Source organism: Pogona vitticeps, chromosome 3 (assembly GCF_051106095.1).
Source record: "Pogona vitticeps strain Pit_001003342236 chromosome 3, PviZW2.1, whole genome shotgun sequence".
NCBI lineage: Eukaryota > Metazoa > Chordata > Lepidosauria > Squamata > Agamidae > Pogona > Pogona vitticeps.
The window spans coordinates 97,535,950-97,551,818 of record NC_135785.1 but is presented as its reverse complement, the minus strand read 5'-3'; the positions used below and the strand labels follow the sequence as shown (position 1 = coordinate 97,551,818).

Sequence of the window (15,869 nt, the reverse complement as noted above, 5' to 3'; positions counted from 1 at the left end):
TATCTGAAAACAAGTCTAGGAATACAGATTAGGGTTGTGATTGTCTTTTATTGATCTCAGGTTTTGCATCTTAGAGCAAAGTTAATTGCTGTCTGGAAAACAATACCATTGATTGAAGCATCAGTAGACTTTCTGTAGTAAAAAGGGGGACAATTGCTTTATAATAGAGTTCAATCAACATAGGATTACAGAAGGCATTTAAGAAAACGTGTGTAGAGATTGTAGCTTTTCAGAAATATGAATATGACAAGAGCCTTGCAATATGCAGAATAAATTGGGTGGAGGCATATATGAGCCTTCAGAAATTATGTATGACTTAACCAAATGGTTTTAATGAGTTTACAGTTTTAGTCACTAAGTGAGAGATTCAGCCCATTATTTTATAGCACTAAGTCTTAAATTGTACATGTGCATGTGTGCGCGCACACACAGAGAGTATATGTATACATACATATATATTTATACACATATACTATTTCTCTCTCCTAGTAACTTTATTTTTTAATGTGCCATCAAGTCACATCTGACTTACAGTGATCCTAATAAGGATTTTAAGATATATATTTAAGAAGTGCTTATACTGGTGCCTTCCCCCGTCCCGTGAGCTTCCATGGCTGAACAGTTTAATACACTGCACGTCTAATCTCATGTAATTTGGTGGGACTGCCATAATTAATGTGTGTAGGACTGCAGTAGCCTCTAGTGAACAAGCAGGACTCCTGAGTAAACATGAATTGGATTGGGTTGCTAGTCTCCATACCTTCCGTAAGATTAAGCAATGTGAAGTGTATGACATTTGTTCCCTCTAAGTAAGCATTTTAAATTTATTTAACAACCTGAACAAGATAGTATGTCTGTCGTCGTCGTTTAGTCGTGTCCGACTCTTCGTGACCTCATGGACCAGAGCACGCCAGGCCCTCCTGTCTTCCACTGCCTCCCAGAGTTTGGTCAAATTCATGTTGGTCGCTTCAATGACACTGTCCAGCCATCTCATCCTTTGTCATCCCCTTCTCCTCCTGCCTTCGCACTTTCCCAACATCAGCATCTTTTCCAGGGAGTCTTCTCTTCTCATGAGATGGCCAAAGTATTGGAGCCTCAGCTTCAGGATCTGTCCTCCACTGTAAACTTAACTTGGCTGAAGGGCACCCTTCCAAAAACAAACAGGAAAGCCAAGGCCCAATTTCTGGTGATAATGACCAGCAGCTTCCCAAATCCTATTCCAAAAAGTACAGAGAAAGTGAGGAAAAGTTGGGCAATCAGGAGGACTTATAAATAGGATATTATAGACAGTTTTTAAAAAAATAATTTGGTCTGTTCTACATATGAGGAGGAGCCTGGATGATAGGATCTTTCCCAATATGTTTTACCTTTAATTTCAAAGCTTGGCAAAGCCTCTTAATGCCTATTTGTCAGCATGGATTTGATTTAAATCACAATTGAATTAAAAAAGGGAATTTTTTTGCCCATTTAAATTTTTGAAAATGATTTTTTAAATATAAATTGTGATTCAAATCAATTAAATATTTTTTAAAATCATTCATTTTTATCTACCTTGCTATTTGTCCCAAGGTGCAGGAGAGCCACTTAAAGGCTTTCCTCAAGGAAAGATACCAGTGCCATTTACATGATGGAGAGCAACTACATCCCTAGCATTGTATAAGAAGCCAGCTTTAGGGATGTTGCTGATATGGAAGAAACCATTTGCAGAATGGCAGATCTGTTGTCTGCACACAGATGGTTGGTCCTTGTCCTGTGGGAGCCTGCCACTGGCAATTTGTGGCACTAATATGCTAGGCTGGTGGCACAGCTTAGAAAAGTTACTTATTTGGAGTACAACTCCCAGAAGCACTGTCTGTAGCCTTTGTGGGTTCTTTCAGTTTTCACATACATTTCTGCAGGCATTCTGTATAATTTACAGTGAGGTGATTCATATGCTTTATCAAGTTCCTGAGGGGAGGCCAATGAGCTTGGGGTTTCAAGCGGAAATCTTCAGTTGAGGATTATAGAAGACTGGGGATCACAGCTTGTGTATATGAAACAACAAATTACAAAACTATGGTGGGCTCATCCTTTCCAGAAACTGCAACGTTTTGTCAGAACTTCTTACATGGAAATAATAGCTGAGTCTCTCCAATGCAAGAGCCTTTCTGGATGCTTTCCCTTACAAAGAGTTGAAGTTCAAAATCTGTGGAAATCAACGGAGTTCTCGCATCTAATGAAACGGATTTTCAGGGGTGGACAGGCTTCAGGCTTGCAAGACTGGCTTCCTTCCTTTTATTCCAGAAAACTTCAGGAACTACTAGGCAGAACTTAATGCAGAAGACATATAGTTAGAATTTAAATAAGTCTGAGCTCAGCAATTAGTTTTCAGTGCTGTAAGGAAGGTGAACCCAGTCGTTTTACATCACTTCTGGTTACATTTGTTGCTGTTTTTAACTGGCAATATATTTGGGAACATTGAAGAACTAGTACAGTAGTCAGAAATACAGTAGTTGCCCTATTGCAAGGTAACCAGATATCAGTAGACCCAGCAGTTTTCTGCCCAAACCCAGTCTATTAGACTGATCTTTTCCATCTCCTCCAAGACCAGATTTTCTCAATGAGAAGAGTTAAAACCAAGTTAGAGAAAATTGTCCCCTTTTCTATCACCCTACATACTTTGTCACCTGCCAATAATAAACTGGAATTGTGGCATTTAAGATGCCTTGTGTGTAACATTCTAAGCACATTAACTTTCAGAGCAGATTTACTGAAATTAGTGATGTTTTGTTAAAATCATTTCCCCTTCCTCATGGAGGGCAAAGAGAATGGGTGTTGTTGGACAACAATTGTCAGCAGCACCAGGGCATGTAGCTTCTCAGGAGGAGAAAAGTCATGTTAATGTTATTGTGAGCCATCCTTATGTCGCTGTGTGTTCTGCAAAGTGCCTACTGTATCTGTTGTGATAATATATTTTGTGATAAAATAACTGTTTCAGTAAATGGAGTAAAAAGACCAGGAGATGAACATTTCTTGCAGTGACCCACTGTGTCATAAGCCACTCCACTTGCTCCGTTGGCCTTTCCAAAAGTTGGTTCTCTTTTTAAGCCACACAATGGTGGCTTCTAATTTTTAGCAAGAAGCCCTTATCAGGCCCATTTCCACCTTGTCCAATCAACACTGTCTTATGGGAAGGGTGGGTCGCTGGCCTCGGGACCAAATCTGTAGAGGGTCCAAATGTGACCGAGAGAAGCTCCAAGTCCCTCTTCCCAAGCCCCACCCTATAGTTGGTGGAGAAAGGAATGTCCATTGTTTGATCAGTGATTAGAAATAATTGTGGGAGTTCTCCCTGCTAGACAACATGGGATGGTGGCCATTCTCCACAATGCTTGGGGAAGCTAGGTGAGAACACAGCTTCTTTTCCTCATCCCCATTCAAAGAAACAGGATGAGGAGATTCCCTGCCAAAACATGGAGTAGAGATTAACATTCTTAGGCTGAGGACCTAGTGATGGTGTGGCCATGATTTTTTATGTCACCTGATCCACAGAAGGCTGGGGGGGGGGAATCTGATGTTCACCCCAATATGGTTCCCTACTAAGTCCTGGGGATGAGAAGAGAGAATGGTGAAGGCATCCTTGAAGAGTGAGAAGGACCAGCAGAGCCAAGAGACTCTAGGAATGGACAGTGGGCGTGTCCCTGATACACCTGGTTGCTGGGAGCAAGCAAGCAGGCTCTGAAAAGAACTGTTTGGGGACTTTTTACTTCTACAATATTACTGCCTGCTCTACATACAATAGGTCATGTTATTATTGACGTTTCCATTAAACTGATAGTTTTTCATGCCTCTTCCAGGGTTAAGAGGCATTTAAGGTTGTGACCTACTTGAAATGGAATCCGATTGTACCATGATGTACTTTAAGCTCTCGTCACAAAGCCATAGGCACCTTTTCCTTGCCCATCTGAGCCCTGAAAGCCCCTTTCTCCGAGTGGGCCCTCGGTGGGTGTGTGGGTTGGTTGGTGTGGTATTTTATTTCCTGAGCCTGCTTAAATTAGCTTGCCTGAAATCACGGAACAGTAGTGAGTCAAAACGCCCTCATTTGCATTAACTTTTCTATTTATTACTAACAGGGGAAGTCCTTGGTGCTCATCTCAGGGATTCAGTTTACAAAGGATCTCTGCGAAGAAGAGAAGGGAGGATGATCCATTTCTATACCGACTGGCAGGGTGGATAAAAATAAATGATTTTTTAAAAAAAGAAATCAGATTGATTTAAATCACGTTTAAAAGCACAATTTAAATTTAAAAAAACACAAAAATTGTCAAAAAAACTGTTTTAAAAAAAATTAAATTGTGATTTAAATCAGTTTTATTGTGCTTTTAATCCATTTAAACCAAATCTCCCCTGCTCACTGGCTTTTACCAGTTCCCATTTTCTCAGGTGGAATTTTCATCAAATTGGCAAGGACTGACATACATGTGCAGGACTTGAAATGAAGCTTTACTTTTCCTATTCTGGGATTTACAGAACTATTTGGAGGCTTTCCGGAAGCACTTCTGCAAGCCTAGGAGATTTGGGTTTTTAATTTTTTTTCCCCTCCAGCAGTATCATGTCAAAGCTCCAGTTTCTAAAGCAGGTGGTCCTGCAGCACAGAAGCTGCCTTTTTGAGACCCTGCTCCAAGCCAGCAATCCTAGATTCTACTTCCTTGACAGTACATGCCAGTGACATCAGTGGGACCTCTCTTCCAAGGACCTAAGACCACCCTGCACCCCCGCAATCGTACACGTTCAGGAGTAACTCCTATTAAACGTGTCAGGTTTTCCTTCTGAGTAATCATGCAGAGGCCCAGCCAGCACACAATATTTAAAATCTGTGGTTGTCTGTAGCAGATTCCCCCATCAGGCACTCTCCAGATGTGTCAGACTACAAGCCCCCTCAGAAAGCATGGTGGATGTTGTAGTCCAACCATTTGAAATGGACACTGAATGCCAAACTGCTTGATAACGGGACAAGCACGTTGCTCTGAGTTCCAGAGAGGGGGCATGCAACTGTCCTTTTTCTTTTCTTTTCTTAGATGACTGCAGTTTCATAAATGAGCGCATTTATTTGTGTTGCTACACAGTGGCACAAATTTAATGCAACACTGTTTCCCCAACAGTGCCAAGAAAAGAAAATACTGTACATGAGGCGGGCAAACATAGATGGAGCAGATCACCGTCTTTCAGCCTGACTTCCCTCACAGGGTTATTGTGAGGATAAACGGGGAAAAGGGAAAGCCACGTACATTCAAGGAGGAAAGGTGGAATATACTGTATATGTATTGCTATATGTACAGTAAGCAACGCGTATGGAGCAGCCTGAAAAACTGGTTAGGGCTGCTGGTTAGGGCTGTGCTTATTTATAGGGCCCACTAAATACAATGGAGCTTGCGTCTAGGTAAACATGATCAGCCTCGGGGGTGTACTTGTCTCACTGGAATAATGGAACAACACTCCATCACTTCGGATGGCCTATCCATTGGGTTCAATTTTGATAAAAGGAAGAGTTAAGTCACTTCTCTATCAATAAGTTAGAGATGGTCCTTTAAATTTCCCCCCAGTCCCTCTTCCTTAGAACACCTTGTGCCCATCACGTCCCAGATGGTCATATTTTATGGGATTTGGAGTGGGGAATATAAAAATCAGGAATTCAAAGTTATTTTATAATAAAATTACTGTTGTCTTTAATTATTGTGTCTCTGAGAAAGTATCTCTACAGTCGCAAAAAATCGAAACATTGAAAACTAATGTAGCTTTAGAAAATATATAAATTTTTATTTTTATTTTCTGTCAATAGGAATCTCCAAAGGAGGGAGCTGTTCTCCCCGTGTTTCCTCTGGCCATAAATGACTCAATATGTGAAATAGTTAGTATCAGGATTGGGCACGGCTGTGGTTTTGTTGCATTTACAGACAACTATTATGTATACCATATTCATCATAAAACCACCTTTTGCAGAGATGGTTCAAGTTAGTGGTTGTGGCTGATTAGAATAGAAATGTTTATCTTGGCCACTGTGCAGGAGTGAACAACTTTTCTGTCAGGCCTAGAAAGATATTATTTACACTCTGTGATCTGTTTTTCAATTATTATATGCTACAAAAGCAACACTGAAGTCACATACATATACACACACAAAAGAACCCCACCAGTGCATACAAAAATAGAGTTTCTAGAAAAATTCAAATATTAATAGGCAGAAATATACAGCTATACTAAACCAGGGAGTTGAAAACGTTCTTTCAACCTTCTCCCACTCCTGGCCCATCATGATTAATTATAAGGCAACCAATTGAACATGCAGCCACTGAACCATTGTCTAAATATCCAAAAGAGGAGGGGAAAGGCACCCAGGACAGTTCAACACACTTGCATGCACCCAGACATCTGAGAACGTATGTACAGTCTCCCTTTAAATAATAAGTTAAACCTCTCTCTTCAGTCCGCTGATTCAAACCTTCCTCACTTTCCCGAAAAAGGCTGAGAACAGTGCAGGTTGTGTTAATATATTTTAAAAAAAAAACAATCTACACTCAAAAAGGAATGAAAGGCAGGAAATATACACCGGAGGGGGAGGAGAATAACTATTTAAAATCTGAAAAGTACCTTTAAAAAAAGAAAAGAAAACAAGCAAACCAGACATTGCCACAAGCTTGTCCTCTGCCTCCCTTCACATTGCACTTCCGTCTTCTCCAGCAGTAGCCCGGCCCGAAACACATTGACGGCCGCTGGTACATGTAGCGGAATTTCCTCCCCAAGAAAATGCGCGTTAGGCTCGCTGCTGTATTAGTTGCACTTCAATATTGCTAAGATAACTTAAGAAAATCTCCCGGTCTCGAGCAACCCACCCTATGATGCGCACCACTGTGGAGACTGAGATGGGTTTGGTTAAGTTTTTTCCCCCTACTTTTAAACGGCTTTGGCAAGTCACCAGCGATTCCTGCCGCTGGATTCACGGGGGTGCGTGTGATCCAATAAAGTGCACGCGGCCGCCTTTCCCTTCCCCCCGGCCCTCTCCTTTCCCCCTTCCCCGCCCCAGATTTACCCCCGTCTCCTTTGGCAAAGCCGCGGTCTCAGCCCAGGCGCTTGGCCAAACAGTCCCAAGTCCGACCCCCGATCGCCGGGCGCCGCTTCGGCCGAGCCGCCCACCGGGGCGAGCCTTAGGCGCGGGAGACGGGAGGGATGCCTTTCCGGAGTCCCCTGCCCGGCGGTTCCCGGAGGCGGCGGGATCGCTCGGTGGCGGCGGGACAGCCGGAAGGCCTCCGCGCGCAGCAGCAGCAGCAGCAGCAGCAGCAGCAGCGGGAGTCCGGCCCCAACAGGCGGCCCGGCGGCGGCATCAGGGCGTCCGGCCCCTAGAGGCGCAGGGGGTCAGGGGGGCTCCGCCGCCGGAGCACAGCGGGCCGGGTGGTGGTGGGGCGCCCCCGGGCGCCGCCGAGGAGGAAGCCCCCCCGGCGGCGGCGGCGGCGGCGGCGGCTGACCCGGCGGCTTTGCGCTCCTTCTGGCGCAGGTGGATCTTGGTGTGGCGCTTCCTCTCGTCGCTGCGGGCGAACTTCCTGCCGCAGAAGTCGCAGGCGAAGGGCTTCTCGCCGGTGTGGGTCCGGATGTGGGTGGTGAGGTGGTCGCTGCGGCTGAAGTTGCGCATGCAGATGCGGCACTGGAAGGGCTTGTGGCCCGTGTGGATGCGGATGTGGCGGGTCAGCTCGTCGGAGCGCGAGAAGCGGCGGTCGCAGCCCTCGGCCGGGCACGGGTAGGGCCGCTCGTGCACGGGGGTCTTGCTGGGCCGGTTGGGGTACTTGCGCGGCCGCAGGATGGGGCGCAGGGGCAAGTGGGCCGGGCTGCCGTACGAGCCGCCCGCCAAGCGCGCCGCCGGGCCCGGCGCGGGGCCTTCGCCCAGGCCGGCAGGGGGCGCCGCGCCCAGGGTGAAGTTGCGGATGGTGGAGAGGGGCGTGAGCGGGGGCGGGACGCGCACCGAGTCCAGCGCGCAGGAGAAGGGCTTGCGCTCCGCGGCGGCGGCGGCGTGGAAATCGCGCTGGCTGCAGGACGGCGGGGGTGGCGGAGGGGGCGGCGGCGGCGGCGGGAAGAAGCTCGAATAGTCCGAGATCATGGAGAAGAGGCTTCCGCCGTCGGCTCCGGCGGGCGTCACCGTCTTGGGGGAGTGGTGGTAAGAAGGGGGCGGAGGGTAGGGCCCCGAGGAGGCGGTCAGGAAAGGCGAGGAGCCGTCCGGCGCTGCCTGCGGCGGGTGCGGCGGCGGCGGCGGGTAGATCTCCCCGCAGGCCGAGTAAGGCGGCGGCGGCGGCGGCGAGTACATGTGCTCCAGGTCTCCGGCGGCGGCGGCGGCGGGCGCCATGTGGCATCCCATCGGGTTGGGGGATCCACACGAGGCGGCGGAGGAAGAGGTGGCCGACACGGAAGATGGAGTGGTGGAGGAGGAGGACGACGACGACGATGCGGACGGGGCGGCCACCCCTTGGAGGATGCCGGCGCTGACCAAGTTGAGGATGCCGTCGGCCGGGTAGCAGCCCGCCGCCCCGGGGTACTGCGGGTCGATACAGAACTTGCCCATGTAGGTGAACGGCTGGCCGCGGGAGGCCGGCGCGAAGCTGCTGCAGGCGTACTGCAGCTCCAGGGGCCTCTTGTCGCTCATGTCCGCGTCGATCAGGCCATCTGGGGGATGGAGGGGAGAGAAAGGCGGGTCATCATTGGGGGCCCGGAGCTGCTCTCCTCAGGGGGCCCGGCCCCGGTGCTGAGCCGCGCCGAGGCGGCCGCGTCTTCTCCCTGCCAGGGCAACTTTAGCGTCAGTTTTCGCTCCATGCCCACATACGGTCGATGCCGCCCACCTACCCACTCCCCGCTGCCCCTTGCTTTTCCGCATCGCCTCTCAGGGCGCCGAGAGTGGGATGCTGGGCGGGGAGTGGAGGGAAAACGGAGAGGACGACCCTCGTCGGTTTCTCTAACGGGAACACTTCCCAAGCCCTGCTGCCTGCACCGGCTTTGAAAGTTGGCCCAACTTTTTGCCGTTTGAATCAAAGCCATCAGAAACACGGAAGGGGCGGGCGGGGAGAAAGGTAGGGTAGAACCTCGTGTAGTAAGTAACTCAACCACAAATCCACTTTCACACACATCGGTCGCTTTCATTACACCTCGCGGCTCACAGTTTAGGAGGGAAATCACTTGCAATTTGAAAAAAGACCAAGAAGCGATCCTCTCCCTGCGCGCAAGCACGTGCAACTTTGAATTCGAATCCCTATCCCTTCAGAGACTAACATTCGTCCTTGTACCCACGCCAACATCTGAGGAGACCTTACAGATCGCAGTGGAACTGATTTCTGAAGAGAGGTGTCCTGGTTTTTGCGCTAGCCACCATAGACCCCACGATTTAGGACTCTTGGGCTGTGTCCGGATTAAAACAACCGCACCCAGCATCCCCCCCCCCAAGCCCCTCTATACGCGTGAGCCGTTTATCCGGAGCAGTTGCTTCCTTGCGATCTGTCAGAAAGGCAGCGAAGCACCGGTTCTACTTTCAGGATATGGACGCGAGTTCCCATTTAAAAGATCGAGACAGTCTTGGTTGCTAGGAGGGATTCCCTTGTGAAGCCAATGAGACTTCTCTCGAGCAAGGAAGGCTGGAAGGAAGGTTTGCGGTTGTAGTCTTCGCCCTTTCTTCCTGCCTGTTCCTATCTCAGCTACTGGCTGCTCTGATCAGGTCGCCCCCCACAAAAGTGGTCCGGGACAGACCCCATTTTTGGTTCACTTGGGGGAAAAAACCCACAGCTCCCTTCTGAGAGCCCAGGCGGTCACTCCTGGTTCTGGTCTCCAGCCCCCGCCTCCCTGCTGTTCCCTACCATCAGTCCCAGATCCCCATGAAAGTGGGGTATGTATGGAAGTGGAGTGGCTTACCTCCTGTCACACCGCTCAGCTGGTCAAAAGGTCCTCCCAAGTCACCATTGGGAAAGTTGATCACGGAGGCTGGCAGTGCAGTGGCGAGGTCTTCCACTGAATAAATGCTTTCGGGGAGGTGGTGCGCAAACCCACTGAGACTAACTGGGATTTTGTCTACCGTCTTGGCAGTCATCATTTGCGCCACAGGCAAAGGAGCGAAGAAGCCCTGCCTTTTGCCTGGGTTGTGAGCTTAATTCAGGGAGATGGCAAGGTGGTGGTGGTGGGGTGCGTCTCCTCCAGTACTTAAAACCAACGATAGCAATAACAATGCCTGATTGAGATCGAAAGGATCTCTCGTCTCTCTCTCTCTCTCTCTCTCTCTTAATCTGCTAATCAAAGCCCCAGGAGTTGCTGTAAAATGTTGTTGGAACACTGGGTGTCGAGCCGTTTTAATCAATTGCAGCGCTCAGTGGATGGAAAGTCTTGCTCTAACTATTTATTGGGAGCCTGTGAATGCCCGCTACGTCACTGCCCATATAAGGACTGAGGAACAGGGAAGGGAGCTGGGCCGGGGAGGCTCGTCACATGGGAAATTAGCATGGCGCGCCCTGAGTGGCTGGATCCTCGCCCGGGCGTTCGAGAGCGTGAAACAGCGCCCGGCTGGAGAAAGAAGGGCGACTTTTAGGCGGGTGAACGCGTGTCTGTGTTAACCCCGATCTTCCCCGTGATTTGTGCACTTCGGAATGCGGGCGGGGAAGCGCTGGCCGGGATCTTCGGCGCTGGCTTTCTCACAGCCCTCCAGAGAGGGATATTCCGGTTGCCGGGCCCCATTCCTAAAAAGGCGAGCATCCGGCAACCTCGGGGCTCCTCCTCCCCGACTGCCTTTTTGGGAGTCCTTCCGGAAACTTCAACTTCGGAAAGAAGACGGAGCAGCGCCGAGACAGACGCCGTCAAACCCCCGCTCACTTTTCTTGGCACCTCGTAACCACAAGGCGAGCGGACGAATCAGAGAAGAGCTGCCTTCACCAAAGCGGAATCCCTCCTTCCCCTTCCCCGCCCTTCCCCCCCCACCGCGCGCCGGCGACTGGCTTGACTTTTCTGAATTAGCGACGGAAAGATGCGCCGATAAAGATGAATGGGTTCCGAAGGCGCGGTTCGGGCGGAAAGTTTGCGCCCGTCCAGGGGAGCGGAACAAGGCTTGAGAGGCGCCTCGGTCGCCGATCGCAAGGAAAAAATGAGCCCGGCGGAGCGGCTGGGGCTCGGTCCCCCGCCGGCGAACCCTCGCCCGCTCGCCCCCGCGTTGTTTAGATCCTCTCCAGCCGCCTGCGGAGAGAAGTTCCTGTGGGCGAGCCGGCGTGCATAAAATGTAGCCCAGCTCCGTCGCGTCGGGAGAGTCTTCCGAATCCACACGAAACGGATGTCAAGGAGGATACGTGTCGGGCCGGTGCCCAGGCGGCGTTGATTTCAACGGATGAGGCGTGGCGGCCCTCCCAGCCTCCCTTAACACGGCCTTTTAATTCTAGATTCGACCGATTCACAGTGTTTCAAGAACGCCACATATCATAAATTTCCATGTCATGAATTTTCCGTTAAAAAACAAAAAGCAAAATAGCAACAACAAAAAGACCACCGACTACTCGCCAATTAAAACGTACCGGGGCTTGAGTCTGCCACAATCCTTCTCACCGTCTTTATGTATGTAGTATCTTCTCGTCGTTTTGTGTTGACAAAGGGGAAAGCCCTCCGCACATGCACAGAGACACTTTGTCCATCCTTCTCAGAGGTCCCCCTTTGCACGCGCAGGATCCAGGCTGAGTCAGGGCAATGTTTTGCTTTTATGAATTAGAAATCCCACTGCACGCCAGGAGCCTGCACTGTTTTTCAACCCGATTCCTTGATCCTCAGGAGAAGCAGAAAGGGTTGGGCCCTATAGCATGCTGTAGGGCCTGATCTTTGCATTAGTGTGCAGTGATCTGGAAGGGGCTGCTCAATAACACGCACTCCCCCCCCCATCTCTGGTTTGAAGAAAATTAACGGATTGGAGAGAAGCAATGATAAACTGAAGTACAGGTGTTGTTAACCAAAAACTTGCCAGAGCAAAGGTGTTTGTCTTCAAGGTGCAGCAAGGTTCATATTCAGTAAGTGTTCTCCCTTTTCCTGTCCCGGGCCTCTTTGGTGGAGGCCAAAGGCAATAGAAGGTTGCCAGGCAGAAGGTTGTTCTGCTTTTCTGGCTTGGAGGATTGGGGCCCCTCACAGTCTGGAGCGGGAAAGAGAGAGCAGCAATGTCAGCAGATGCTTTGGCCTGCTCACCCACCCACTTCCTCCAGGCCATATATTATTAGTGGTCGAAGATACAGGTCCTTTATCAGTGGTGACCCCAGATGTTTGCTGCCTGGGGTGACATTCCTCTTCATTCAAATCAAGCCAGCCATATTATTTTGGTATGAGAGGCAAAAATATTCCACAAGGGAGTGGTTTTGTGGAAGTCGGTCGATCCAGCCTTCACAATCCTATGTACCACCCACCCAGCAGGTAGGCAAAGGAAGAGTTCTGAAAGCATGGTTTGTAACAAAGCTTCAGGAAAGTGTTTTTTCCCCCCTCTCATATTAAAATTTCCGGAATCCCCCATTCAGCCAAGGTATGCTGGCTGAAATATTCTTGGAATTTTAGTGGGGGGAAAAAAGGAAGTCACCTAAGTTCTGGTCCTGTAACTGGAGCATCAGAGTGATATCTCTGAGTGGTATTGCTTATGGATTACTGCCACTGGGAAAACATTTTTCAAGCCATTGTCTCTGCTACTCGTTATAGGGCTAAACATGGTTCGATGTGATTTTCCCAATGCTTAGTAAGTTTTGCCTCCTGGATTGGCTGTCCCTCTGATGGGGGAAGGAACTCATCACATCCCAGCTCATCAGAAACCTAAGCAAGGTTGGAAGCACTGCAGGTGCATAAGGTCTGGGCCGCTTGGTGGCAAGTTAATTTTTATAACACAGTAGGCAATCTGCCACCCTCCCAGTGTTGTTAGACTTCATCTTCCATCAGCTTTAGCTAGCAGAGCCAATGGTGAGGTATGCTGGGAATTGTGGCCCAACAATGCACAGAAGGCCACAAGGTGCACACCCTGGTTTCATAAAAGTGCCTGTTGCCAGATACAGTGGGGTCTTGATTTGAGAACTTAATCTGTATTGGAAGGCAGTTCTCAAGTCAAAAAGTCTGTAGGTTGAGTCTCCATTGACCTACAGTGCATTGAAAACCGATTAATCCCGTAACAGGCTGTTTTTGTTCCATTTTGGTTTTTTTCTGGTCTGTAAGTCAATTCTCAGTCTGCAAGTCAAACCTAAATTTTGCTGCCAGAGAAGTCTGTAACTCAAAAAGTCTGTAAGTCAAGCCGTCTGTAAGTCAAGGGTCCACTATAGCTAGCCCGAGAGTCAGTGTGTGTGTATCACACTGAAGTGCTCCTTCCACTGCCCTTTAGGCAGTGAAAAAGAAATCCCTCATTAGGAAGTCCCCCGCTGAAATGGCCCAATGATTTGTCCATTCTGAACAGAATGTTTTCCTCTGCTATTATGTGCTGTGAAGTCGCTTTTGACTTATGATGACTGTAATGGATTTTTCAAGATATGTAATCTATTTAAGGTATTTTGCCATCATCACCATCACCACTACCACCCTGTGGACTTCCATGGCAGAGCAGATCTTCTGAGTCCTCGTCCAGCACTCTATTCATGGCAGTCCTTGCTTATGTGTTAAACCAGATCACGGCATGCCTGGATTATTATGTTGATAGGAAGGCTACAATAAGCCTGCTTGCAACTCACTAAACTATGATAGTGATCTCTAGTGGATAGGCATATACATCTAGAGCTATTGAAGAAACCTTCTAGAAATGACTTGCCAGCTTACTGTTCTGGTAGTGCTTAAATATTTTGCAATTCATTCTTTGTTTGATACTTCCAGATGAGTTTTTCTTTTAGGCTTTCATCAACCCACCGCAGTCTAAGAATGATCTCCTATTTCATTACAATACAACTTGCATTTACTTTTGAACAACCCCAATATATTTTGTCCACTTATTAAAGGAAAGAAGAACAGCATGAATTAAATACCTCTTCCTTGGCAGAAAAGCAAGGCAAATGATGTCCTGTATCTTCTCCCAAAAGCTTTCTGTTTACCATCTAAAACTTTTCCCCTTCTTTACCTTACTCTGCGCCACCATGTGGTAAAAATCTTAATAGCAGAGAAAACAAACTTGAAGCACATTTCTGATAATTCTTAAAATCTCAGAGAAACATACTGATTGAACAACAAAAGTAAAATGAGGGACTTCATTCATGCTTTTAAATTATATATTAACCTGTATCTTTTGGAAGGCCTATGGATGTCCTTAAAGGGAAGGTAGGTGACACTGCTGAAGATCTGTTCAATTAGGCAAGTGCAAGATATAAAAGAAATCAAGTAAGGCTGAATTTGATGTAACAATCATGCTTTTTTCTAAGTTCTAAAAATGCTTTATGCATGTTTTCTGTGTAATTTTTAGAAGGTAGTTGCAGATGCTAAATGCCTCGGATTGGTTTATATGTGGGCTTGAACTTTTCATCAAGAAAGGTCTGTTTGCCCAGATGATTCTATGTTGTAATTGTTCCTGCACATAAATAGAGAAACAAACTTTTGAAAGCATGGCTGGGAGTGGATCTGAAGGATATTGACCAGATTGCCAATGTGGGATCTAGTTCTCTGCTTGGATGGCCCTTGTTCATGTGGGTTTTAAAAATTCATATCTGATCGTCTTATTCATCCTTTCCAGAGTTAAAGAAAAAGAGGTAAGTAACTTACCGAGCTGGATCAACTTCAGAATGGTAGGTGTATAACATCGGAGAAGTCGCCTTTCTCAGATGCACCCTCTAACCACCCACCACGGACTCTGGGAGGAGAATGGGGCCCCACTCCCATTCATAGCCTTGCTGGAAAACCTGTAATTATGCAGCCTCCCCCAACAGTCCTGGGCTCCTGTTCCAGCATAGAGCTGGTGCAACCATATTCCAGTTGATTTCCCAAATTCTGTGTGATAAAGGGACAAAGACAATCATGGTCTTGGAATTTTAACAAAAAAAAGGGGCGGGCGATGAGTTTGATTAAATACCTTCAGTTTTGGAGAGTGGGGTGGGCAGAGAGGATGAAAGCAGGCAGTCTAATTTAAAGATGCTCACTGGATTCAGTATTTTATCATTTCTACTGGACTCAAATGGAAAACAGTATGTCCAAACAATAAAAATAGATGGCTGACTGTGGCTTTGGAACTTCAAAAGTGATTTCTCATTTAAAGGGGTGAATAGGATTCATTATTTTATCCTTCTTGCCACCCACTCTTCAAACCCAAATGGTAAAACCAAGCTGGCAGATTATCGAGACCCGCTGTTACTGCCGGTTGAAGTGTAGGAGATGAGCTTCCAACACCTGATACTCAGCAGCTCTACAAATAAAGGATGGGGAATCAGGATATCTTGGTTTTCCCCTTGGCTTGCCTCTTTTAAAAGAAGAGGATGATAACTTTAAAATGTTCTTGCCTTGCGTTCTTCTAACAATTATATTAGAGAGAACTTTCATGGTTTAATAATAATAATAATAATAATAATAATAATAATAATAATAATAATAATAATAATAATAATAATAATAATAATAATAATAATAAAATTCTTTTTAAAATGTTCAGTAATAAGAATGATATGCTATGACTGCTTTTGCACAAGGAAGAGGCTCCTTCTATATTGATGCACTCACTAGAGAGGCATGTGTTGTCAAAAGTCATGTATTCCAGACAGTTTGGACTTCCACTGGGTCATTCCTAGGCACCTGGCCCAAGCACTGTGGCAGATCTGCCCCTAGAGTGCAAGTCCACAGTACCAGGCTATTCACACAATCATGCCTGTGGCTTCCTGCCATTTTGTCACCCTTTCAGGGTGAGGTATGGA

The 15,869-nt window shown here is 47.6% G+C and overlaps 1 protein-coding gene across 1 annotated transcript; it reads right to left on the bottom strand.

The window, feature by feature from the left end:
* Positions 1-5,768: 5,768 nt before the first annotated feature.
* Positions 5,769-10,407, bottom strand: EGR2 (early growth response 2). Its single transcript, XM_072995170.2, has 2 exons — positions 9,916-10,407; positions 5,769-8,682 (listed from the first exon to the last, which is right to left on the bottom strand). Exons 1-2 carry the CDS (start codon positions 10,091-10,093, stop codon positions 7,355-7,357), a joined length of 1,506 nt encoding a protein of 501 aa, XP_072851271.2. The 5' UTR covers positions 10,094-10,407; the 3' UTR covers positions 5,769-7,354.
* Between the last annotated feature and the right edge of the window lie 5,462 nt (positions 10,408-15,869).